At 50.0% G+C, this 26284-nt stretch overlaps 9 protein-coding genes across 9 annotated transcripts; 4 read left to right on the forward strand and 5 right to left on the reverse strand.

The window, feature by feature from the left end:
* Positions 1-6049: 6049 nt before the first annotated feature.
* On the forward strand, positions 6050-7085 carry N7515_007753 (uncharacterized protein; the record flags this gene model as incomplete). Its single annotated transcript, XM_056668497.1, has 2 exons — positions 6050-6520; positions 6579-7085. 2 exons carry the CDS (start codon positions 6050-6052, stop codon positions 7083-7085), a joined length of 978 nt encoding a protein of 325 aa, XP_056518327.1.
* Positions 7086-8476: 1391 nt separating this feature from the next.
* N7515_007754 (uncharacterized protein) lies at positions 8477-9724 on the forward strand (the record flags this gene model as incomplete). The annotated part of the gene is made up of 1 exon (XM_056668498.1): positions 8477-9724. The coding sequence occupies one exon, from the start codon at positions 8477-8479 to the stop codon at positions 9722-9724; it is 1248 nt and encodes a 415-aa protein (XP_056518328.1).
* A 174-nt stretch (positions 9725-9898) lies between these two features.
* N7515_007755 (putative RNA exonuclease) lies at positions 9899-11677 on the reverse strand (the record flags this gene model as incomplete). Its single annotated transcript, XM_056668499.1, has 1 exon — positions 9899-11677. One exon carries the CDS (start codon positions 11675-11677, stop codon positions 9899-9901), a length of 1779 nt encoding a protein of 592 aa, XP_056518329.1.
* An 811-nt stretch (positions 11678-12488) lies between these two features.
* N7515_007756 (uncharacterized protein) lies at positions 12489-13806 on the reverse strand (the record flags this gene model as incomplete). The annotated part of the gene is made up of 2 exons (XM_056668500.1): positions 12489-12944; positions 13066-13806. The coding sequence occupies 2 exons, from the start codon at positions 13804-13806 to the stop codon at positions 12489-12491; spliced, it is 1197 nt and encodes a 398-aa protein (XP_056518330.1).
* Positions 13807-16426: 2620 nt separating this feature from the next.
* On the forward strand, positions 16427-17740 carry N7515_007757 (glycoside hydrolase family 16 protein; the record flags this gene model as incomplete). The annotated part of the gene is made up of 3 exons (XM_056668501.1): positions 16427-16800; positions 16848-17307; positions 17402-17740. The coding sequence occupies 3 exons, from the start codon at positions 16427-16429 to the stop codon at positions 17738-17740; spliced, it is 1173 nt and encodes a 390-aa protein (XP_056518331.1).
* Positions 17741-18143: 403 nt separating this feature from the next.
* Positions 18144-18833, forward strand: N7515_007758 (uncharacterized protein; the record flags this gene model as incomplete). The annotated part of the gene is made up of 1 exon (XM_056668502.1): positions 18144-18833. The coding sequence occupies one exon, from the start codon at positions 18144-18146 to the stop codon at positions 18831-18833; it is 690 nt and encodes a 229-aa protein (XP_056518332.1).
* Positions 18834-19513: 680 nt separating this feature from the next.
* Positions 19514-21083, reverse strand: N7515_007759 (NAD(P)/FAD-dependent oxidoreductase; the record flags this gene model as incomplete). The annotated part of the gene is made up of 4 exons (XM_056668503.1): positions 19514-19746; positions 19822-20398; positions 20467-20756; positions 20825-21083. 4 exons carry the CDS (start codon positions 21081-21083, stop codon positions 19514-19516), a joined length of 1359 nt encoding a protein of 452 aa, XP_056518333.1.
* A 270-nt stretch (positions 21084-21353) lies between these two features.
* On the reverse strand, positions 21354-24057 carry N7515_007760 (putative sterol glucosyltransferase; the record flags this gene model as incomplete). Its single annotated transcript, XM_056668504.1, has 5 exons — positions 21354-22206; positions 22268-22621; positions 22673-23197; positions 23247-23925; positions 23985-24057. 5 exons carry the CDS (start codon positions 24055-24057, stop codon positions 21354-21356), a joined length of 2484 nt encoding a protein of 827 aa, XP_056518334.1.
* A 680-nt stretch (positions 24058-24737) lies between these two features.
* Positions 24738-26240, reverse strand: N7515_007761 (uncharacterized protein; the record flags this gene model as incomplete). The annotated part of the gene is made up of 1 exon (XM_056668505.1): positions 24738-26240. One exon carries the CDS (start codon positions 26238-26240, stop codon positions 24738-24740), a length of 1503 nt encoding a protein of 500 aa, XP_056518335.1.
* Positions 26241-26284: the final 44 nt, after the last annotated feature.

Here is a 26284-nt window from a genome sequence, read left to right on the forward strand (position 1 = left end):
CAGTGACACAATCTCGGGGGCAATCGGGCGAGGTCCCAGCTAGGTAGAGCTGGATGCGCAGAGGAAATAGGATAGAATGAAGATGTAAAAGGAAGAGGCAAAGATACACGACGAAACAGTGGGGAAAAGGGAGGTTCAGATTGAGGGTGATCGGAAGCCTAAGGGGGAAGATGAGAGGAAAGAGTCGAGGGGCTGGCAGGAAAGGTGAAATCCGCCAAGAGACGCTAGTGGTTGCGTAGCTCCCGGCCGTCACAGCTGATTATCTAATAGCAGCTGACGGTCAGGAATGGCTTAGCGCTGTGGAGAAAGATCTGGAGGCGGTTATGCTCGTTTTATTTTTATTTTTATTATTTTTTATTCAGGTTTCTCTTTGCTTTTCCTTCCCATTTTTTTCGCTTTTCCATTTTCCAACTCCATCGGATCCATTCCATCAACGACGTTTAGGATCCACTTTATGATTTCATGAATAAAATCAGAATTATAGGCATTTGAGAATATATATTCCGTACTCAATCTTCGATATTTATTCCCCACTGCGTATATAGCCTCTATTGACTATTCCCTCATGATAAAATACAATACCCAATGTTCTATTCTCATACACGAACACGAAACCCCGGTAATTGACGCCGAATGGCGCCCCATAGTGGGTCCTCGGGGGTGGACTCCCCCGTGGTTGCCTCTAACCTTAGCCGGGCTCCTAAGGTACGCTAGTGCGACTGTTCTCCGTGCCACAGGACCGTGCAGCGGCATTGGGCCTTCTCGGTAAGCCCCTACAACTAGATCCCTGTCTGACCACACCCCTTTTGCCCAGCATTTTAGTCCTCCGTAGTCTCCGTATCCACACCACTTAATCCTCCGTCGAATGATAACCTGGAATCCTCTACCAATGGTCTCCATGTCGTCCATGATATTGTCGTTATTTGTCCAATAATGTCTCCCAAGGCTAACAACATAAGTAGTATACGTCAATAGCCTGCAAGACCAACACAGACAGACCAAACCCGGAAGCGTGCATGCAGCTGTCGAGTGACCCTGTGTGGCCTCTCCGGTTTTATAATTTTCCATTAGTTTTCCCCGGACTACATAGATCAGTTGATGTCCATCGATTGTACAATCCAGGTAGCTTACATCGCCCCCTTGTGTCTTTGATTCTAAACGTCAACGGATCATGCAGGGCTCCTTGGACTTGCATATCACATACCCATACGGAGACAAGATTGACCCCCTAGTGCATTTCGCCCCTTCCGTCATTTCGTCCCGCTTTTAGTCTTACTGGAAGTGGCTAAGCCTTTGCTCCGCAGTTAAAAATTCAATTTTCTTTTCCCCTCAGCCACAGGAAAAATTAGCCCTGTGCTCGTGGCTGATGCATACTTGCTGTGGATGCGATGAGCTTGATGCACATTCCCTGTGGAGACTCCCGGATGTGACAACACTCTCTGGGATTCCGACTTTTCGCCATGTTCCCCCTTCTTCTCCGAATACACAGTACAAGCAACGGACTTCCCTTTTAATTGAGTATATGATCATATGTAACCATGTCGTCAGAGAACCTGTCAACCTGCAGCATCCTTGGATTTTTGCTGTAACTACCTAGACACTACTACTACCTCATACTCTGTTCATACGCTGTGCCTTTTCTTAACAGTACACAGTACACAATACTCCGTGCAGTTGCAGTTCTGAAGGTCTCCACTTGGCGTGGGTGGACGCCTCAATTTCCAACAGGGTTTGGTTAGCCGAGCCACCGTTTCTACTCCGTACCGTTGAGAGGCTCTCGTGAAACGGGGATGTTCTCATGATTCTCATTTTTGCCCCATCAGCCTAGGTTTCCGACACTGATATCTTATATCTAGTACGATGGTTCCCAGACGGAGCACGATCTCCGTCAAACATGGGTTACACAGCCGCTGGGGTTTATTTTAATTTGCCGACCGAGTCAAACCCCTGTGACTCTCGAGCAGCGCTTGCTGACACGATATCCTGTTCTTTAGCATTTCTGTGTGTCGTTGTCCGTTCATTGTCCTTCTAGTACATATCCCTGTTGTGTCTTAGTCGGGGACGGGGTTCTCGCCGAGCCTTTATGCGTAAGTACCAAAACAAATAACAAACCTGCATCGGAGGCTGCAACTGCAAATCTCGGAAGCTTGTCAGGGTAAAAAGCATCTCCCGGGAGTCACGGCAATATTCCGGCCAGAGACAGATCAGCCGCGCGCATGCTCCTGCAACTGCGGTCCATCTGTGTTTACTGTGGAGACGGGTCGGGCGCCCATTATTTATCCTCGCGGATCCCGGGATAAATGAACACTTACATAACCTAAGGACCACACACACACACAAACCCCCTGCGACGGGATTTTGCAGACGCCATGCTCCGTTGCGGTGGGTATGACCGTGCGACGTGATCCAGAGTTAGAATCGAGGCAGGGGGTTGATGGATGTTGCAGGATAAATGAGGCTAGACTTATCACTGCGATTTGCATTGGTTGAAATCACCTGATTCACCCATAGCGCTTCCGAATTAGCCAGCGGGGGGGGGAAAGTCATCAGACAAAGCCACTTTCAAGTCAAATTGACTTCTTCCCGTCTGTGCCGTCGGCACCATGTCGTTTCAATTCGCCCAATATAAGAAGCATGGTCCCCAACGCCCTGTATATTGTAGTCAAATAAGATGGGAATCATGGAATGGGAAGTAGGATGTAAAAAGTAAATTAGAAGCAAATAAACAAAACATGAAGTTTCAAAATCAAGTCTTGCCAAGACTTGATAGTGCAAAGTGCAGGAATCACAGACCGGTCCAGTTGAAAGACAGATTGCCGATTTGTGCGACCTCGAGACCAAAAAATAAATAAAAAATACCAGAATAGACACATCAACTTTCTGGCCCCGATCACTGATAAGATATCTTCGGATCGTGGGGAGATTGGCCTGAGGATGCGCAATTTCAAACTGGGCGTTATCATGCAGATGCGTGGTTCAAGGACGTGGGGGGTTCACAGGTGCTTCTTGTGCCAGGTACTTTTTCTGTTGGGTGACATGTCTGTGTTGCCTCTTGTCACTTGTGTGTTATGGAACACGAAGGGGTAGTCTAGAAAGATACTGATGACTATCCAAAGGTGTTGTATGTTTGATGTGTATCATTAGCCAGTGCATGAATGATGTGGTTCTGCTATCAGGAGGATCGGGGTTATCTCACGGTCTCATGGCTGCATGGGTTACCCCAGGTGGGCTCAAGCCTTCGATGCAGATTCTTTCAGGTACCGACAAGCCAATAATACCAAGCAGTTAGTCCTGCGGCTGAGTCCGCTAGTTGGTTGGCTTTTGAATTGCGTCCATCACATCTCAATCGTGGCTAGCCTCCCTCAGCCACAAATGAGGCTACCCGTTCGTGGTAATATCCAGTCTCCAAGGCCTATAAGTATTGAGGTGGTCCCTAAGACGTAGAAATTGATTAATTCAAGTCGACATACTTCCAAGCGACTCAATGTTATTATTGGAGCTGTCTCCAACCCGTTTGCCTAGGTAGCGAAGTACTTATATTTTCCGCTTTGTGTTGCAGACCATGCCCCAATACTCCATCTACACGGGCATCCAAGTCCATACCTACTAACACAGCAGATCACATGTTCCATGGAAGACTAGGGACATCACATAGCATGGTCAGATGTCTCAATAGTCTACACATAGGACTATTTTGCATCCTTATTTACCATAAGCCAAGGAATAGTCGGCTAGTATTAACAATGAACTGCGTTGGCTCATAATAGGCTACATCGCGAGCATAGGTGTGCACAAACTCCCGCAGTCTCTCGAAGTCTATGGGTGTCGAGATTATGGAAATCTAGAAGACTGGCATTGGAGGTTGCACATGTGACATCGGCAGCCTCATTGGTATGCGACTGGGTTTCTCTATTTCGGAATTTCGATTCAACGCGCAATGCGACAGCGCTGCCGGGAAATTCATAGACGTGACCGAGGTGCGGCTGGGATATAATGCGATGGAAGCCCTGGCCAGAATTGCACGCATGAGTTGCGGGATTACCGTATCACCGTAGGATCGGCGTGATTGTACTGAGAGCTGGCCGATGCCTGGCAAAGAGAATACAACATTGTTGGAGTAAGAGCTGGGACCTCAGCGCCTCACCTGACCCTTAAATAAGGCGTTGGACGGATAATGTACCGGGTGTCGCTGCAATTCGCGAGCACTCAAAGGAGTCTCGAATCGCTGACATATGGTGCATGCGATCCATGTCCCCGTAGGTGATTCACCAGACAAACTTCCAAAGAATGAGGTAAATCCTAAAATGCCCTCAAGATGACAACTTGGAACACTGTCGATCGGAAAGCGATGTTCGAGCAATACAACATAGTAGAAACGTCGATGACTGCAATTCCTCAATTGTGATAAGATGCCGAATTGCCGACAGCGCGAACAGACCACGACCGCTCCTCCATTGTTGCGCGGCTTGCTTAAATAGCGCCGAAATTCTGGGGATATGATTGATCTACTACCGACAACCGCTACCTGTCATATCATGCTTGGCAGAGGAGAGTTGTGCTGGTCGGATCACAGGCTCAGACCGAGGAGAATCATATGAAAGTCGGGTTGACTCGCGGAAGTCCAGGTAACAATCACCAAGGGGTAGACACTGCATTTCATTTCTGAGTGAAAGGCCTCACTGTGACTGAGGTTGCCGAGCATAGGACACGCAATCAGTCGCTCCTGACCGCTCAGCCAAGCAGAGGATACGGGCTTTATGTAAAGTGCCCAGGGATCCAGACGAGAAAAATTGACGAGCCAAGATATGAGCTCTGTCGAAGGAGAGGAAACCTCGGGATCTGAAGCCGACAGCCAGGGTGCTGATTCGCCGGTACGGCTGGGTTCGTCTAGGCGGGAGAGCGGAATGAAAGGAGCAGAAGGCCAAGAGTTTCCAAGACCCTTCTGGTGTCAGGGTCTGGTTTCAGGCTGGGCAATAATAGGCAGTGGAAGATCTAGCTGTCAATGGCCCTATTTTCAGTTATCTGTATTTTGATGCTAACCTTGGAGCATGCGACCCCATGACAATGTGTGGAAAAGTATAGGTGAAAGGGCTTTTCGACAAAGCAGATTTGGGTCAAAGTGATTTCTCCAAAGTCAGACAAATGCCAACACTCGCCAACCTCTCGGCGTCTGGGCGTCGGTCCTCTGTCCTTGGGGTACTTGGAGTGTGTTGCTGACCTCTCCCCCTGATTTGATCCAAGCGCCCCGATAGATTGTAGTACGAGATTCTGTGTAACTGTGATATTCAGCCTTATGAGTCTCATCAAACCCAAAGATATCAACTTTACCCCGGTAACCATGGGGTGTCAATTTGTATAGAGTGGATAACAGGGTCCCAGGGATGCAATACAGATCATCACGTGTGTATAGATGTTACCGCCAAGACTCCAGGCTTCGTCGTCTGCGCGGATCATCGCCGCGCAGTCAACCAATAAGAGGCCGAGCTTTGTCAACTTATGACTGCCGACGGCTGCTTGGCAACTTGGCGGACGGTAAAAATCTCGTAATGGCTTTGCCCCTTTGACCTCCCATGCCCTTATCATTCTCGTTTCATTGTAGGACAACTTCACATCTTGTCCAACGCAAAACAACCCTGTCATTGAATACGCTTTAGATGACTGTGAAGATGTGAAATACAAAGAATCCGCAAGATGTCCAATGATTCTCGTACCCCATACAAGTCGACTCAATGCCAAGGTCTCGGCATCTGGGCGTCTTGGCGAGAGGGATTGCAAACAGCAGGAATTGCTCCTCCGCTGTCTGGGCCGGAATTTCCTGGGCTTTCCTGGCTCTTCCTCTCTTTCAAGCTGCGGCTCTCCGTGGTCTTTTATAAGTCTCTCCTCCGCCCATCCTGCCCGCCCCCTTCCCTCTCCGATTTGTCTACTGAAAGTCCACTATACCAAAAGGACTACTGAAACCATGCGGTGATTTCCAGATACAATAGTCGCCCTCTGTGCGTCTACCTTGTACGACTTTGTCTTCATTTCTGCCTTTCATACCTTGCCGGCCATGCCGTCACCGGAGATGTCGTATAGCCCTGCCTATTATCAAGGTCAGGGTTCACTGGGAACGACACATCCTCGCAGCTCGATCGTCACCCCTCCTCCGGCCGCCCGTCGATCCCAAGAACAATCCGTGCTGGGGCACGCGGTAGACGGGTCTCGCCCTGTATCTCCTTTATCGAACCACAGCACCCGGCCCAGCAACTCCAGCTCACGAGCAAACCGTGTACACCATAACCAGACGCTAGGAGGATCCTCTTGGCCGGGGTTAGAACCTAGAGAGGTTAACACCATTCCGGCCTCCGGCTCGACATCAAGCGGTGCTCCAAAGGAAGAGCGGACCAGAAGCAGCTGGGCAGACCGGCCGTCACTAGTGACCGGGGAGCATTCCAACCCCAGCATAATCCGGGTCCGGAAACGGCCCATACCCGATGACGGAATAATCACGCACGACGGCCATGATGCGCTCTTGATGCTGGTAAGTACACATTACATACAGAGGTGTACGTTGTTATGTACTGACAGTTACCTGACAGTTCCGTCTCACGATCGTTCCATTATACTCACTCGGCGCCGCTCTATATACCATATTCGCTCTCCTCTTCGCCATCTTCGTCTCACCTCTCCGCCTCTGCTCCTTCTCCCAATACCTACGTTCAACGCCATTCGTATCGCAGCTCTGCGATCTCCTATCTCCCGTCCTCCACATCCACGAACGACTCGTTTGCTTGGTGCCGCCCTCGGCGGAGGAACGGTCATCTTCGACCCAGTGGATTCGCTCAGAACCAGATTCCGACCAGCCATCAGTAATATCTGAGCCTAGTGAGGCCTACTCAGTCCTCGCCTCAATTTCTGTCCTGCTGCTTTCACCTCTCGCCAGCATTGTGATCCTTCTCTTCGCATGGACAGCCGCCTTCTTCTGGATCTTCTCCATGATCCTCGGTAACCCGGATGGCACCGAGCGCAAAGACGATGGCCGCACCGCCGTCCTCGGAGTCTGCAAATGGTGGCGGTCATGGCTCTGCAAAGCTCGGAAGTCATAACAACCCGTCCTAATGCCTGGAGAGTAACGTGCAGGTTCTTGCGTGATGCATTGATCATCCGCTCGAACAAGAGCTGCACACCCTTTGCCTCACCCACCTCATGATACCCTCCCCTCTCGGTGCAGGACCTGCACCGTGAATACGTGAAACGACCCCCTTTTACTATTATTACTTTACCCCCTCACATGCCGATATTACCTCCGTTCCTGGCGGCTATTGCTATAAACATCCTGCATTGTCCATGCACACGGCGTCTGGGATCGGCTTTTGCTTTTTACACGGTGTCTGGGCGGGCGCACAATCGCCTTTCGAAAAACTTCCTCGTGTAATCTTCTTGTTCTGTTCTGCAGATTGTAAGGGCCAGATCGATGATTTCGCTGCCGGACTTGATGACTTTAGGTCGCATATTCTTTGGTTGGCTTGTGGGATCATCAGATCATCAGGCTGCCTGGGAACTGTACTTGTATGTATGAAACCTATCTGCGAAAAGAGGTTGTATGTAAACGCTGCTCTCGTGCGAATTTGATACCCCGTTTAATGTTTTTGACTTTAGATAAACACTGCATAGTTATGTAGCATTCGATCCTCAATCGCCGGAAATGTCAGAGCTACCCGGAATCTTAGAAGTCCGGGGTTAAGTTGCGGGCCGGTTGTCATTAAGCTTATCTGGCTAATCTGGCTAATCTGCCGGATAAAGACTAGCGCATACCTTGATGCAAGTGAAAACCAATGAGATCAGCATACGTGACATGGTAGACCCACTGATAACTCCGTCGATGTACACAGCAGGTGCGAGGCTTCAAATAATGGTAGCAGAGGCTGCAGAGCTTTGATTTTGTTCCAGAAAGCTTGGACCAGGTCATCCAGATTCGAGTGGACCGAGTGGTCTAAGGAACTTATACGGAGGTACTTTGCGGTCGCGTCGTCCCACTCCAGACTGCGTGGTTCGATTTCACCTTGCTGACATTGCAATTGGAGCCACAGTGTGGGCAAGTCGATTTGACGACCTGGCCACGCGGGGATTCGTTCATTAAGAATTTTATTGTTGCTCCATTTTATTGAAGCAATCTTTTTAGATACTTGTGCACGAGTATCTGTGCGTCATGTATCTGACCCGCGGATATGCACCTGCCTTCCAAGGTGCCTGACTCAATCGACTACCAACTAGTAACTGCATAACCCACATAGCTGTCTCACCATAGAGCCCCCTCATTGAAATTCAGACCTTCTACCATCCCAAGTACTCAACTTCTACTACAATACCCCAAGCTACAGACTTCACAAACCCCTGTCGACACGCCCGAGTTATGTAAGAAACTCGATTTCTTTGACTCGGCAACCTCACACAAAGACCGTTCGAAGCACTCAACTCCCCTCTACATCATGCGAAAATGCATCCAACGGTGGTAACCGGGGCCCCTAATCTCAACATATCCATCGCCGCGCCCCCAGCATGGACCTATCTCGCCGGGGACACAATAATCGGCAGCGTGAACCGCAGCTCACACCTCGTGGCCCCTGACGCCAAAATCACACTAGTGCTGATAGGCCACGCAAAAGCCCGTTTGATATCCGACGGCTACCCACACAAATCCACCTACTACGGCGACTGGGATCTCTTCAAGCCACCACGACAAGTCCTACTGCGTGGACCAATCCACATCCCCGAGCCAAGCGTCCCAACCGACTGGATCAACATCCCCTTCTCCTTGAAGATCCCCCGTACAACTCCACACTGGCTACTCGGAAATCACGCACAAACTGAGAGCTTCTTACCCCTCGGTACAAGCACCCGACACCCACTACCAGCAACGTATGCCACCGAATGGCCCGGCGCGAAGATCTGCATCGAGTACTATCTCCAAGCGAAGCTGCAGTATATGCGCAAAGGATTATGGCGAGTCCAGCGCGCAACAGCTCCTATCAGACTAGGACACCCGACAGTCGACGCAGACGAGATCCGCTTCGCGCTGCAGCGATGTAGTATCACGAGCCGGGTGCGGAGCCAGCGACTTCTTCCGTCGATGCAGGGTGTTGATTTGACGTTGACGCAAAAGACGCAGAAGTTACTTGGATTATCGATGGTTCCGGGGTATTGCTTTGAGGTTGTGATGTGGGTACCGGTTGCTATTCAGCTTGAGAATCCGGCGCCGATTCCGCTTTGTGTCAGTGTTATACCACAGCGGGATGGGACGAGTGGTGTTATCAGGGATGTTGTGCAGAGAGTTCGGATTGTCTCGATTAAGATGACTTTGCTGTCGGAGGTTGAGATTGTTGTGAAGCCTAGTGAGGCTGGTTTTTTTAAACTTCCGAAGGATGGACATATTTTTGCTCAGAATTTGGGACTGGAGAAGGTATTTAAACAGCTCAAGATCCCTATTGTTGCTTTTGCTGGGGAAAATGATAGGTCTGTGGATATTGGGGCTGTTGTTCGGCTTGTTCTTGGACGTGATGGGTTGAGAAGTGATGGAAGGCGTCTCAGTCCTTTGAACACCTGCCTCCAGCCTAGTTTCGTCACGTTCAATACTAGGCTGAGCCACTCGATTCTGTGGCATGTATCCCTCAATATTGCAGGCGAGACGCGGACTGTGATGATGAAGACAAGCGTCATTGTGTACAATAGTGTCTTGAGGCCATAGATCTCTTGGTTGAACCACTCGAAACGATGTTTGTTAAGTTCCCAATCTTGGTCGCATCAAGTTTGAACAGTTACATCTATTGCGTATGTGGCTGATGAGCCTGGACTAAATAGTCCTTGCTAAAATGATATCCAGGTAGTGATAACTAGCTATCTATATAGTTGTGCATGGGCATCAAAAGAAGGAAGTAGCCGCCGTTTGAATGCTTCTCAGCTCATGTTCCAATTCATCATTAGGAATGACCTCGTCCCGCGCCGAAGGCATAAATCCGAGCGCATTAGAATCATACCAACTCGGTCCACTGTCGTTGATGTCCATAGGAGGCTCATAAAACATCATCCTTGATGTCCACTTCTCCTCAAGCCTCTTCGCTATCGGGTCGATTTCCTGATCTACTGTGACCTGCTTCATCTCGCGCTCAAGCGCGCGTGCCTCAACTTCTTCCCGAGCGTTGTCTGCCCAAGCCTTCAGGTGCTCAGGATATCGCAGGCACCAGATCACGACATCTCGTGTTGCCCGCGCATCTTCAAGAGCAGAGTGGCCCTTGCTCGACGCTTGAATATCGTAGTCGAGGAGTTGTTTTGTAAGGGCCTTCAGACTCCAAGAGCGGGTGAGATTTTCATATCCGCGCGCCGTGTGGAATACCGCCTCGCTGGTAAGGATAGCAGAATCGACGATGTTCGGGTGAACCATACCCAACACATCGAGGTCATTGTTGATTGAGTGACCAATGAGAACGGTATTGATATCCATGAATTCCCATAATTTGGCGCGCGCCCCCTCCCGTCCTTTCAAAGCCGTTCCTTCCTTGACGGCTTTGTTCATCGCATAGGGCGTCACCCCGCTGTACCGCGAATCCCAATCGACGACTTGCCCGTCCGGTTTCACATAGTTGTTGATAAGCACGCTTCCAGTCAAGAAGTCAATCGCAGTCAGAAAGGCAATGTCCCTCTGGCCAAGATTCATTCTCACCATCTCGCAGTCGATGACGATTGCTCTTCTTTTTGGCAAGCCGTCAGAGGAGCGAGGTACTTGACGGTAATGTGTGAACTTATCACCGACTTTCTTTGACGAACGTCTATAGAATCCCGCACGTTCATCCCAGAAGACGAAGCCTAGTGTAGCCAGACGGGTGGCTGAATGACAGCGCGCCGATAGATAACGGAAGATCAAATCTTGTTCAAGTGTTTCCAAAGTAACATGGTAGTTCGCATTCAGGGCATTAGGACCAGTATCCGTTTTGCCTTCATCCTTGGCAGTCTCTGACCGTCCGAACAAATCACGTATCGCTTTCTCATTGAATATAGTCTTTGTGGCCGGTGGAGCAGGTTTGACAGATACGGACTCAGAGCGATCCTGGGATTTCCTAGACTTCTGGGTCTTAGAGATTGGTTCCTTGGGCCTGGTAACCGGGAGTCTGACGCCCCCCTCGGCGTTCTCCGAGCCCGAGAACTTCACAGGTATGGCCTCGGGACGGTCCTGAGATTTCTTGGATTTCTTACTCTTTCGAGCCAGTTCCGCAGAGGTGAGAGGGGCAGGCAAGAGTTCGGTGCGACTCTGAGACTCGCTGGGCCATTCACTCGTCGTCGGAACCGGTGCGGTAGAGCTGTCGTTACGAAGTTTCTTTGGCTTCGGATTTCTTGGGGTCGATTCTGCAGGTTTGGGGGTGAATGAATCGACAAGATCTCCAAGTTTCCGCTGCTTCATGCCCTTCTGTGCCTGCATTGCTGGCCCATGAAACTTGGAATCAGACCCATCTATGGGCTTTTCATGCTGTTGAGAGTGCTTGAGGAAAGCTGTAATGTTGCCAAAGTGCCTGTCACATGGGGAACACAAGAGCTCGTGACCTTTCGAGGCAAAATGAGCCCTGACGGCGCCGAGGGTTGCGAAGCCACCACGCCGGCATCCTGGACAAATGAACGACTTGTCACCGGTGGCGTTGAGTGAAGCCATAATGTAGGGATAATGAGTTAAGTAGAGCCTTGGACAATGATGCAATACATCCAACCCAAGAGTCTCCGGTCTCCTCCAAATGTCAGGGAATGAGCGAGGCGTATAGGACTTGCTTAACTGAGTTCAGCAGTGACAAATGGAGAAATCAGGCGCTGATGCGACCGGCTACGATAGGCAACAACTGGTTAATGCCCTGGGAATGAATCGAATGATCTCGAAATGACTTCCGTCAGAGAGAGTCAGAGACAGTCTAACGATTTCCCAAAATATCATTCGGATTCAATGAATGCAGAGAGACAGGTAAATGATGTTATGCATCCCAAAGGACTGGCCCTTCAACCCAAAATTCTGCCAACTCTCACCGCGTGTAGGGTGTGGGGGGCGCTATCGGCATCTCCGCCAATCATAGCAAACATCGAACAACGTCAATATTGAGGTTCCAAGGTTCTGAACTTCCCGAACATCAACAACCCACGAGCCCTTAGTTGTATAATGGCCGCTATTGTTGAGCCGTATATCTATCCCGCACCGCGCGAATAATTCACGGATAGATTAATAAGATTATAGCTTGTAGTTGTGGTATTTTGTATCCGAATGGGCTCATCGCTGCCTGATCGGACTGGCCCGCGGACTCCTGGACCCTGGTGTTTCGACCTATGTAATATGGGTTAGCAGCTTAGCAAGCAACGATGCTCCACAAGCACCGAGATGTGGAAGGAATACACCTGCATTGTTTGTGCGTGGGTCCAGTACCTCAATCATACATCGTTGCCTCATCGTAGCCTAACGGTATCAAGAACTTCTGGAGTATTTATACTCGAGGCTTTGCCCCTTCTCTGAACTTCCTCTCACCTTCCTCACCTTCCTCACCTTCCTCACCTTTCTCACCTTCCTCGCCTTTCTCACCTCCCTCGCCTTCTCCCTCGCCTTTCTCACCTCCCTCGCCTTCTCCCTCACCTTTCTCACCTCCCTCACCTGTCTCACCTTTCTCACCTTTCTCACCTGTCTCACCTCCCTCACCTTTCTCACCTTTCTCACCTGTCTCACCTTTCTCACCTCCCTCACCTTTCTCACCTTTCTCACCTTTCTCACCTTTCTCACCTGTCTCACCTCCCTCACCTTTCTCACCTTTCTCACCTTTCTCACCTCCCTCACCTTTCTCACCTTTCTCACCTTTCTCACCTTTCTCACCTTTCTCACCTTTCTCACCTTTCTCACCTTTCTCACCTTTCTCACCTTTCTCACCTTTCTCACCTTTTACATCTTTCTTAATACCTTGATACCTATCCAAGCTTCATCGGCATCAGGAAGCTCCTTGTACCATCTTCACAATTTCCCAACCAATCTCAGTACAAAAAAAAAAAAGAACAACCGTCCAAATGGCGAACCGATATCGGAAGGGCATGGACTCCAAGACTGTCGAGGATCACTGGATCCGGCTGAAGATCGAGGACGCCGATACCAAACGCGAGGTCGAACGCTGGATCCGACGGATCCACAACCTGGTACAGCCGGCTTTCGCGGAGCAGGGGATCCCACCGGACGGGCTGCTCGGGCAAAGCGACGCCCGCAGGCAGCTGAAACAGCGCATGAGGGACGACCTCTGAAAGCTGCCAGTGCTGGCCGAGCAGCGGGAGGAGGAAGTCATACCAGCCTTGTATGACCTGTATCACTTCTTCCGCTGCGCGTTTCCCCTGGACTTGGAGTGAGGGTTTCCATGTCTGGAGCGGGGGCCGTGGCGGTGGGTGTGGTGGGAGCTGGCATTGGAGCTCGCGCCGGCACAGTTCACGAGACATCGCGACCCTCACTCCACGGGAAAACGCGCCGCGAAAGACGCGATATAGGTCATACAACGCTGGTACGATCACCTCCTCCCGCTGTTCGGTCAGCACTGGCAGCTTCCAGAGGTCGTCCCTCATCCGCTGTTTGAGCTGCCTGCGGGCGTCGCTTTGCCCGAGCAGCCCGTCCGGTGGGATCCCCTGCTCCGCGAAAGCCGGCTGAACCAGGTCGTGGATCCGTCGGATCCAACGTTCGACCTCGCGTTTGGTATCGGCGTCCTCGATCTTTAACCGGATCCAGTGATCCTCGAGGACCTTAGGGTTCATTCCCTTCCGATATCGGGTCGCCATTTGGAAGGTTGTTATTTTTTGTGTGTTGAGATTGGTTGGAAGTTTTAGAGATGGCACAAGGAGCTTCTTGGTACCGATAAAGCTTAGATAGGTATCAAGGTATGAAGAAAGATGTGAAAGCGGTACAAGAAAGTTCCGACAAGGAGCAAGCCTCGAGTATAAATACTCCAGAAGCTCTCGTTACCGTTAGGCTACGATGAGGCAACGGTGTATGTTCTTGAAGCCGAGGGACGAACTCCGTTCGATTCACATATTCAAGTATATCTTGATATATTCATGATTGAGGTGCTGGACCCGCGCGCAAACGATTCCATATCTCGGTTCTTGCGCAGCATCGTTGTCTTTAGCCCATGCATGAAGGAATCCCTCCCAGAACTCGGTTCTTGCGGAGCATCGTTGCCTGCTAACCCATATATGTCAAAACACCAGGAGTCCGGCCAGTCCGGGCAAGCAGGCAGCGATGAGCCCATTCGGATACAAACTACCACAAGCTATAATCTATTCGCGCAGTGCGAAGCATGAGCATTGTTCATACGGCTCAATAGCGGGCATTATATAAAGGCGCGCTTGTTTTGAGGGATCTTGCTACAGTCGCAGTATATAATTGTTAACCATTGAAGAGGGAAAAATGCGATGGCGGCATGGACCTAGAATGAACGCACGGGGAGCATATGGAGAAATGGTTCAAGAAGCCACCTGCAGAGAGGTGGGCTGTCTTGTCATTGTCGGGATATGTAAATTTACGATCTCATCTTTGCTCGCGACGCCGGGGCCCGGCGATGCTGGCGTTAATCGGGTTATTGGAGCAGTTCTCCCACTACACCACATAAAAAACAATAAAGGATATACCTATACGCATAAGAAAAAGCCCGGTGAAAACCATCTATGGGGGGGGGGGGCGGGGGTAGTCCCAGGTGAGTGAATCTGCAATGATACCCTTTTGGCTTTGCTGCTAGATTCTTCAATGAACTCTGGGATGAGCACAATGAAGGTAGGTAGATTGATAGGTGCGTGACCAAAATCAGAATAACGTTAGTTTGACAAGCTCTTGCCATATTCATTATTCAGAACGAGATATGACAAACAGGATCTAATAACCTTAGGATTTGATGGAAAGTGTCGGTATCAACAGGATAGCGGGTGTGGTTGATGGGTTGGCATCTGACAATTAGACTCTTGATTTATAAGGCCAGATGCTTACCACATCAATAGGGCGGCTGGCCTAATGGTAAGGCGCTTGATTTCGGTTTACAATCTCAAGAGATTGCAGGTTCGATCCCTGCGTCGCTCATTCTTTTTTATTTTTCTCCTTAATCAGTCAGTCAACTATTGCTTCGCCTTCCACTGTCACAGTCCATCAATCGGGCAGGTTGTACTCCGTATATTCGAATTGGATTGCTGAATTCTTTTGGAATACGCTCAAGGCGCCAGCCACATGGCGACTTCGGATGGGCAGATCAGATCTCGCGAGGTCGGACATGAAGGTGGGATAGGAGGTGAAGTGTCCGAAGTTTGGTCTACAGCTCTATTGCTGCGACTGTCTCCCTACAATCATAATCCGGCGCCTCTGCAATGACTACGATGCTGCGTACTGTAAGTGAAGTGGCAAAAAAGAAAAAGAAATGAGCGACGCAGGGATCGAACCTGCAATCTCTTGAGATTGTAAACCGAAATCAAGCGCCTTACCATTAGGCCAGCCGCCCCGTTCCTATGACAAATCTGTCGGAAGTGCTTTCTGAGGAAGGGACATTTGATCTGCGTTAGGAGAAAGTAGTGTCGCAGCTCTAAGTGAAGGGCAACGGGTTATGGTTCGCACACTGGACTAAGTACGTAGGAGGGCTCAATTGTAGTGTCAGTACAGTTGAAGTTTGAACCTAATTAGCAATCTCTTCACTTCTAATCAGCCATATCTGTACCTACCTACGCAGTACTGTGTACTGCGACACTGCGTCCTACGCAAGTAGCATTCCATCCATAGTGTGGTTGCCAGGGCAACTTCTGCTCGATTGCCTCTGTCATTTGGACCACGCGAACACTCGTTCTCAAGCATGAACGCCTTTTGTGTAGCAACAACTCTGTTGATGTACAATATAGATATATTCGATATCTTATTGTACTGTGTACTGTGTATCTGTGCAGCTGTACTCCGTACCTACAGCTGTTACTATATTTAGCTGATCTACACGCACATATTGCAGTCCTCGTCATAGGCAAGGACTTGGTCATCCCTACGCTCAACTCTCCTTGTAAAATCCGCCCAGATTTCTTTCTACCGTCCGACCCATTGAACCGGATGCAGTTTGTTAGAAAGTAAATCCGATTTACATATCTCAGATTCATAAGATTCATAAACAGTGGTGATCGCAGTGAACGCAGCCCTTCCTAATCGCCCCACTCCACTTATCCAACGCGTGGCCTCCACCTTCCGGTTCTGTCGTCAGAGCCTGGCAAAGCATCAAGTTTGTTGTGTTTTTTGATTTTCTGTCATCCTGCACCTGAATCTTTCTCGAGGTCCATCTTCAACTCAACATTGTGTTTTTCAATCGCTTGTCCCGGTGGTGATTCTTGCCTTGTTACTTGCCACGGCGATATACAACCTACCAATTGACCGCCGGCCAAGATGCAGGACACATACTATGCTCAAAATGGGCCCCAGGCGTCTCAAGGAAGCCAGCTACTACACAGTCAGCCCCCACAGACCACTGAGACCAATAAGTACCCGCCTGTGTCTGGATCGTGGAGCGAAGACGACGAAGACCGTTACTCCAGATGGGACCCGCGGGGATGGTCCCTAAAGAAGAAGATACTCGTTGCAATTGGGATAGTTGCGGTGATTTTGGCCATCATTCTCGGTTCCGTGCTAGGAGTGCGAGCCAATCGGTACCCCAACTACTCAAAACTGAACTACACGTTGAAAGACAGCTACTCGGGATCATCGTTCTTTGATGATTTTGAATACTTCACAGCCGCTGACCCAACCCACGGATTTGTTCAGTAGGTCACACATCATGTATCAAGTGAAAGTACTGACCCATGACTAGATATATCGACCGGGCTGCATCCCAATGGATGAACCTGACATATGCTACTGAGACATCTGCCGTGCTGAAGGTTGACACGAAATACAATGGCTCGGAGGCAGCTAATGGACGTCAATCTGTGCGAATCACGTCCAAGAAGACATACGCCGATGGTCTCTTTATCTTCGACATCATCCATACCCCTTACGGATGTGGCACTTGGCCAGCCTTGTGGCTGACAGACCCCAGCAACTGGCCGGAGCACGGAGAGATTGATGTTGTGGAGGCAACGAACGCTGGCACATTCGGAAGCCAGTCTACTCTTCATACCTCCAAGGGATGCTCTATGGGCGTCAAGCGGAAAGAGACCGGCGCAGTGGCGGACAAGGACTGTTACTACAAGTCGAATTCGAATGCAGGTTGTGGTGTGAAAGGAGCAGAGGGTACCTATGGCCCTGAGTTCAATAGCAAGGGTGGCGGAGTAAGTACTGATATCCCAACCGTCCGGCGTCAACGGTGTTGCAATCCGAAGAAGTTGGAAAATTGGAAACAGTGTACTGATAATGATACTTTAGGTCTATGCCATGGAGCTTCGTGACGCTGGTATTCGCGTGTGGCAATGGGCTCGCTCGAAGATCCCATCCGACGTCACCTCGGGAAGTCCCGACCCGTCAACCTGGGGCGAAGCCTTTGCGGACTTTCCCAGCACGGATTGTGACATCGCTTCCCATTTCAAGAATCAAAGTATCGTCGCCAATATTGCGTTGTGTGGTGATTGGGCGGGTTCCAAAAAGTACTACGCGGCACAAAGTAGCTGTCCTGGCAACTGTGAAGCATTTGTGCGGGATAATGCTACTAGTTTCGCTACAGCGTACTGGGAGTTTGGCAGCTTCAAGGTTTACCAAGCTACTTGATTGCCTGGACTATACTTTGTCTTCGCGGTTTTGTCTTCACGGTTCACGATGATCTGATGGCGTTCGGGCTGGTATTTTCACTTTTTGGGCTTGTATCACGATGACCTTCGACTTAGAGAGATGACGAACTCTATGTATCTCTAATGTAATACCACGCTTTGCTATACCATCCGTATTTAGTTACAGTCTGAGAAATCCATCCTGATCATGGTGTGTAATTTAAGAATACAGCCCCAAACGCTCTGCTGTGAACATTATTACTGGTGTAGTATTGGCAAGTGTAACAATTCCAGTATTCAATACACAAATCCACAAAATCAGAGTTTGAACGTCACCACGTGCAAAAAGCTTCCAGTCAACTTAAATCGACATCGACTGTAAACAAAGGCTGTGAATAAAAGAAATGGAAACACGAAGCAACTTCCAAGAGCTGCCCAGCGAACCACACGGAATATTCTGGGAAGAAAACTTCATCACCGCCGAACACGAGCAACACCTCATCAGCATCTTCACCAACGAGCTAGAATGGCCAGACCGACCAGGTCGCGTATCACTACACTACGGCTACAGCTTCGACTATAAAACCTTCGGGATAGACCCGGAAATCCCATACAAGGAATTCCCCTCCTGGCTCAAACCTCTCATCCCAACCACCGAAGACAGAGCCCCAGACCAAGTCTGTCTGCAGTACTATCCTCCCGGCGCGGGCATCCCTCCGCACGTAGATGCCCACAAGCCCTATGACCAGCTCTACGCGTTATCGCTCGGTGCGCCGGCTATGATGGTCTTCCGTCAGGGCGATCGGCGGATTGAGGTCGATTTGTCGCCGAGGAGCATGATGAAGATGAGTGGTGATTCGAGGCTGCATTGGACTCATGGGATTAGGAAGAGGAAGAATGATACGTTGCCGGATGGTACGGTTAGGCCGAGGGGGAAGCGGTGGAGTATTACTTATCGCTGGCTTAGGGATGGGGAGTGTGAATGTGGGAATTTGGAATTGTGTGATACTGCTCAGCGCAGAAATGGGATTGAGAAGGAGAAGAGGTCTTTGAAGGCTCTGGAGAATGCTGCGCTCAAGGAGTCGGTTGTATAAACTGGGTGTTGATGGTTTGATGAAGGTTTTTCCTGTTGATTCTGGTCTTTGAATGGTCATGTTACCAATCTACGCAGAGCGAAATATACCCTGATTTGCGTGAAAGATTATGGCAGATATGGAAACAAGACTGTGCTTGCATTATAGGTGCCACTGCATGTCAAGCGATTCCTAGGGAAGGTGATAGATTGCAGTATTTCAAAGTATCAACAGCAGCTTCGAATATCTCCAGGTATCCACCGGGCACAGCCAAAATAATAGCCAATTTAACGCTCTGGCCTGGACTCTGAGACCGAAACCCATGGACGCTAGAGCCACTGCCATAAAGGGCCTGAGCTGAGTAAATTGCCCACTTCGAAATCACACCAGCATCCCATAGATGGCCTTTCTAGTGCCGTCTGTCAGCGTTCGTCGTTCAATCGCATTGTCAAAGTTATACGGGGACTTCAAGTCCCAATAGGAACCGTATTGACCGAGGAGACAACGGCTGAACTGCGCACTGCCCACGATACTCCTCGCATTCGATTACAAGAATACGTAGGCTTAGATGAATACCAATACTTCCAAGGAGGGAGCAGTTCCTGCCACTCAAGACAACACAAAGTCCACTTCTGAGATACTCATCTGGAGAGTAACAAGCAGTTAAGCTGCTTCGCTCACTTCGCTCAGTCAGAAATAAGTCAACCAAGGATATCATCAAACACAGGTTCCAATCGAGCCTCTGAGGTCTTAAACAATCTTGGTAAACCAGTATCCTCAAAGGCGACCGAGGTCTGTGCCATATCTGCAACAGCCTTTCCAGACAAGAATGCCACAGGCATACCATGGCCATTGAAGCCTGCGGCGATGAACTGTCCCGGCTTACCGGGGACATTTCCAACATGAGGCAATGAGTCTGCGCTATATCCCATGACTAGAACCATAAGCAAGCAGAGATTAGCACAACAAGTCTGTAATATCGGATCGAGTTTCTTGGGCTGATACTAACCTCCGGTCCAAACGTGCTTCACTTCCGCCTTGCTATCATCCCAACCGAGGAATGTCCGCTGCATATAGCCATCAAAATGATCCGCTGCAACTGTAAACAATTTACTGTCATCGGGGTTATTGTACCACTGCTCTCTGTCCTTCTTGAACAGATGCGACGCTCCACCGACAATGAGGGACCCGTCGTTCCGCGAGATCTGGTAAATAAATGCCCCAGGGTGATATCGTATCGCATACGTTCCGGGTAACTCTTGGTGCGGTGCCCCAGGCGCGGCAGCTATCTGTGTGCAGATGCCCTTGCAAGGGATGATGGCCTTCGAGTATTCTGGGACCAAAGCACCGGTGAATGCATTGGTCGCGAGAATGATCTTGCGCGCATGAATCACACCACGACTAGTGGTAACAGGCCAGAAGCCCTCTGCAGTACGTGATTCTCCAATTTCAGAGACCAGTGTGTTGGTTTGCAGGTTTAGACCGTGCGAGATGGCAACGCGGATGAGATGCGCAATGAGCTTGTAAGGCCACAGATGTCCTGCTGAAAAGCTGAAGCCTCCTTTCGCGTCTCGGACATGAGCCGTCTTGATGAAGGTATTGTCAGAATGGAAGCAAAAAAGATGCATCACAGGTTGAGCTCGTTGCAACTCACTTCCTGTGTCTCCTGGCGAGACATGTATTTGACATCTTCCATAAAGTCAAACCCCTGGTCAACCAAGTATTCGTAGAAGACCTTCGCCTTCTTGAGCTCCTCTTCATCGAAATACATGTCATATGAGCGAGTAAAGGTAAGATCACAATCAATCTTCTCTTTACGAACCAGATCTTCGATTACCTTCATGTGCGAGATTTCAAAGCGCACGATCTCTGCTGCGGCTTCGACACCATAGCGCTCAGTAAACCTTGCAGTCGCCGCATATATATCCGGTCTCAAATGACCACCTAACAAGCCAAGGACGGGATAGTGAGTCTCTCTGCATGTGCAGATGGCATGTGTGGGGTCCGCTCACCATTGCGCCCGGTGGCGCCAGAGCACAGCTCGCGGGCCTCAACCAACACCACGCGCGGGGCGGGTTCTTGCGGGTTTTCGGCGAGCAGTCGATATGCGGCGGAGGCACCGACATAACCACCGCCGATAATCAAGATATCGGCTTCACTTGGCAGATCAGGCGATGTTTGGTGGGTGTCGAGGGGATCGGGTTGGGTCCGCCAAAATGATTGGGTATACCCCGCTGCTGGCTGAGGGAACAGTTTTCCATTGTACGACATGATTGACAATGATTACTGTGCAAAGTCAAGACTTGAGGGGAATATATAAGAACAAGAGCAATGAACAGAAACAAAGAAAGGTGGTGATAAGGGGTCATCATCGCGTATTCGCGTTAGGGAGCCTATTTCGGACAGTATAAAGCGGGGCTACAACATTGGACTGAGACCTCGGCAGTAAGACCGAACTATATGGACTTGGAATCCCCGGGTCTTCTATTTAGGCAACCTTACTCCTAGCCCTAGAGAGGGTGAGCTCGGAGAGGTCAGCGGCTACCGTTGGTGGGCATCAAATGCCTCCAGGATATCCGGACAGCTTGACTGTGCCTTAGCCGACTGTCTAGCTAAATACTCCGATTCTTTCAATCGAGCTTTGAGGAGCTGCTTTCGTGTCTTGGAGTGAATCGCAGAGTGCAGACTCTTGGCTAGACCCTGCCCTGGGTAGGCTACCAAGCCAAGCGCGCCTGTAGTAGGACCATTAGCATGACTGAAATAATGATTGAAGCGATTCTGTGACAAACCTGATGCGGCTTTGGTGCCCATTCCAATAGGTCCTTTCACGAAACCTTTAATTGCACCCATGATGCCCTCTTTCTGTGCACCCTCGTAAGGCTGTCGGAAGATATCGCTGATTCCATGCGAGAACCCATGTGCAAAGTTGTCCGACGCTGCAGCAACTCCAGACTTGAAATCCCGGATGTTGTCGTAGTCCTTAACCTCTTCACCATAGAGCCTGGGAACCGCCCTTAGACCCTCGTTCACTGCGCCGGGTATATCAACCAGGACGCCCTTGTAGTAGTATGCGATGATTCTCCCCACGCTTTTGGCGGATCCGCCCACTGCCCTTCCTGTGGCCTTCCATTCTTCATCCGTCATTTCACTCGGCTTCCGCGACGAGCCTGCGACAGGTCCAGACTCGGTAGTAGATTGTTGGGGATTCGTAGATTCAATAACTACCAGCTCAGGCTCGCTTTGTTGACGAGCGCGGTTGAATTCTTTGTAAGGTCGGATCACAACGTCGCTTGATGCCGTGAGAATATCTTTGTACATCCCCAGTAGAGACGATGTTCCACCCGTGATAGGGTCCCATCGTTGAGTTTGAATGTATATTGAGTTACTTTCATATCTGATTCGGCATGTGTCAGCATTGGCAAGTTTAAATCACTGGATCGGGCGTGTGTTCTCACGATTTGAGGTCCTTTGAATCAATTCGCGAATTCTCAGCCAGAATTCCGGCTGCCATTTTGGACAACTTCACAGCGGGCTTCCCGTTTTGTTTCAACTGCCACGCAGCTGGCTCCGACTCGAGAAACTGACAACGCATCTTTTCAACAGGTAAGTTTCGATGAAAGGATGCGACGGCTGCGGAAATTCCATCTTCCTTGCTCATTTCGCGGGCAAGGTCCCCAGCTGCCGACAGGGTATCGGCATGCAAGCAGAAACGAATGGCCTCTGCTAGGTTTTCCGCGTTCAAAGATCGATGAGGAATAGGCATTGGCCCAATCCCACGTGAAGCAACCATATTTCCCCAGAATAGTTGACTGTCACATGTTAGTAAAGAAATGTTTGAAATTGGCAGCGCAGTAACCTACTCTCCAAAGAAAGGCACGATAACAGAGGGCCTTCCGAAGCGAAGGCCACATGCTGTGGTTCCTGCTCCTCCGTGGTGTACGACTGCGGCGACCTTCTGGAACAGCCATTCGTGCGGACAATCCCCAAGGTAGAAGATCTGATCGTCCGATTCCGCTTCACCGAGATTACTCCAGCCGCGGGATATGATTGCACGGCCACCCCAGGCCCTAACCGCATTGACAAGGGTTGCAGTCATGGCTGGGGGATCTTCGATGACGATACTCCCAAAACCGATGTACACAGGCGGAGGGCCATTTTTGAGAAAGACATCAAGATCTGGAGGTGGCGTAAAGTCGGGAGACGAGCGGAAGAAGAAGCCACAGACATCAAGATGCGCCGGCCAGTCCTTCGGCTTCGGCATCAGCGTCGGAGACCAGCAATAGGTGAAGGGGATTTTCAAGGTTTCTGCTAAGCGGGGACCTTCTGTGGCGGATATAGGTTCTAGGTCAATGGATTTTCTCCAGTCATTGATAACATCCCCCAGGCTATTGTGAAGTCAGCAATTGTAGTCGCTGCAGGGTAGTTGGCTATTACCCTTGCCATGTTAGCCATTCCACAATCCCGTAAGAAAGATAATTCGCCATCTTCGGCTCCGTGGTCGAATACTTCAGATTCGCCAAAGGATGTGGAAACGATCTTGTGCTCGTCCACGGCATAGTAAACATCATATGCAGAGGGATTCCAAGTGCTTGGGCGCAGTGGATATGGGCGAAGCTCGGTGGATTCGCGATAATCGCATCCGCCACGAATGGTATCATGGTCACCGAGTCATCTTCAACACATGAGCCCCAGCAGCCCTTTAGGATTTCAGCTACCATGTTACGCTTGAGTTGGATATCACCGGATCGCACGGACTTCATCTGGGGTATTAGTCCTGGATTCTTCACCATGTAGGCCATCAGCTCTGAGGGATCTCCCCCGATGGAGTAGAATTCTAGACCAGAGTCGCGCACAAAGCTCTCAAAAACACCATGCGTAGCTAGTCGCACACGGTGTCCATGGCGCTGGAGCTCGTTGCCTAATGCGACGAACGGCTGAACGTCGCCTCGACTGCCAACGACTTGAATGACGATGTTCAACTCAAGGCCACATCCATCCGCGCCCGGAAGCTCCTGTTCTGGTTGAAGAACTTTCTCCGTGTGTAGAAATGGAATCAATTTGGAGACTTCCCTACCGACTTTGGAGTCTAGATCGATCTCAATGCGACCATCATCTTCGTGAAGTTAGCACAAGCTTGCAAACAGGGTATCAGAGACGCCAGTCTGCTCATACCTTGAACACTTGCGCCGTCCTGGGTGAACCGGTTGCGTTCAAGTGTAGATGGTCGACGGGTTGATTCTTCCATCGCTGTTGCTGGACCACAGGCAGCCCGATGACATCACAGGCTGTCAGGAAGAAATGAGACTCTTCTGATGTGGAATAACTAGCAGAAATTCTGGATGGGTTAAATGTGGCAATATGGTCAGATTCTATGAGAACATCAAGGTCTTGACTGAAGAGTTAAGTATTTCTTGCTAGGAGTGTTGTCCCCAAACAGATGAAGACCCATGGTAGACCCCGTGTTTTGGGGCCTGGAACGGGTGGAGACAAAGATGGAGCACAGATCACGTGGATACCACATCTAACCAGTAACAGAAACTCAACGGCGCGCTATGACGACATCGCGAAGGGGCAGTATCTTAGATGGTCAACTACACGTTAATTTGCCTTTTCATGACAGCGCTCGTCAAGAAGCTCAACAAAAACGAACGCACTGAATTCACTAATTGACCTCAGACCTTTAGGTATGCGTCTGCGACATAATTTCCAGGGCATGAACCGAGACGAACGCAGATAGCCTAGGTTTGGCTGTCCTTGCAAGTTGCAGCAACTGTCAACGGCGATATGACCCTCGGGTCACCCAATTCAGGACTAGTTAATACATCATACTCGGATGTATCTCCTCTTCAGCATGTTAATCCTACCGCAGAATTACAATAGAACTTTGTGTCTGGAGTTGATGGCTATTGCCTCGGCGGCTGGGAACTAAGCATACAGTTTCCGGAAATTAGGATCCGTATCAAGGAATGTCCATACGGAGTCATTCAAAGCCAGGTAGACATCAAGAGCCCACGTATGGTTGACAGGAGTCACTAATCCCTGTTTCATTCGCTTGGTCTTCTCCTCGGTGGACATGACATATGCCAACCCATCCACCAGTTCGACTTCAGTGAACGGCTTGGCGACCAGGCTAGGCGTTATGGGATCGCCATCTTGGTCGACATCGAAGTCAACGTCAAAATACGTATCTTCTTTAGTCCACTCACTGATGGCGAAACACCCTTCACGAAATTCGGTTGTGGATCTGATACGGCTTTTGTCTCGCTGTGCCGCAACCCACTCCAACGTCTTGATAACTCTGTGCATATCCATTGTAGAGAATGCGTAATGGATGTAGCTTGCTATCATCCACCGTGGATACAACTCAGGGTCCGTGTATGATGAGTCCACGATGACACAATAGCCAGCATTGGGAAAGTAATCGGGCGATAAGTCCAGGCGGACTGGGTCACGCATGTCTACGGTTAACCAGATAGTACGGTTCAAACGCGACAATTTTGGGAAGGGTGGAAGACGTTGGTGAATTAGAGCTTCGATCCTGGCTTGATATATCCGTTGATACAGATATGCGGAAAGGGCCTCGAAGCTTGAGACAGGGTGCCGATACCTGGGGTCGGGATTCGTTGCTGCCTGCTTTAGTGCAATTAACTCAGGGCCGGAAAATCTTAAAACACGACTGGAGACTTTAGAGGGCCCGTCGGCTGTCTCAAGCTCCATCGTGGCATCCTCCTCGAGATAAAGATTTAGAGGCCTATACGAGCATTGTTCCCGTGGATATGTTGAACGATACGAGTGAAGGACTGGCAAGAAGACAAGAGCTGGTGGAGAAAAATCACGTATGCGTCTGTATATCCCAGCAAGATCGCGCACCAGCCGCAAAAGCCCAGTAGGGTCACACACCGAATGCTGAATCCGAAACCCTAGTGCGACTCCTCCACAAGCGAATCGAGTGTGCTGAATGGCAAGGATGGGATTATGGCCAATAGCGCCGCAAGCCAAAGGAAACTCAGGGATTAGCGCATCCCCCGAAGCCGGCAAGTTGTGCATCAGCAACCGATTTGACGGACTGGATGCAGCAATGTTTCCGAGCCTCAAGTCACAGTTCGCCTCCCATAGCTCAACTCCAGCACCTATTTGGACAATTTCCGCAACTCGACTGGCAGGGTTCTCTTGTAGACGGCCGGTCAAATGTGGATAGTAGTCGAGGAGAATGGCGGCAGCATCCTTCAGGCGGTCCACACGCAGGAGGACATTTTGTGGTATTGATGCGGGCCTTTGATAAACGAAGATGGCCCCAATGGTTAGCGAAGCAGGCACAGTGTAGTCCAGCGGGCCTAGCTTGAAGGGAGTTTTGAGAACCGCGACTGTAACCTCATTTTGACAGTTAAGCGTGTGACGCGTCGAGACGCGCACCCGATTTGGTACCATAACCGAATTGGGCGGGTGACGACGTTGTTGGGGGGCCTAGTCTG

This window comes from Penicillium bovifimosum (genome assembly GCF_028826915.1).
Source record: "Penicillium bovifimosum strain IBT 22155 chromosome Unknown utg000006l_segment0_segment0, whole genome shotgun sequence".
NCBI classification, from domain to species: domain Eukaryota; kingdom Fungi; phylum Ascomycota; class Eurotiomycetes; order Eurotiales; family Aspergillaceae; genus Penicillium; species Penicillium bovifimosum.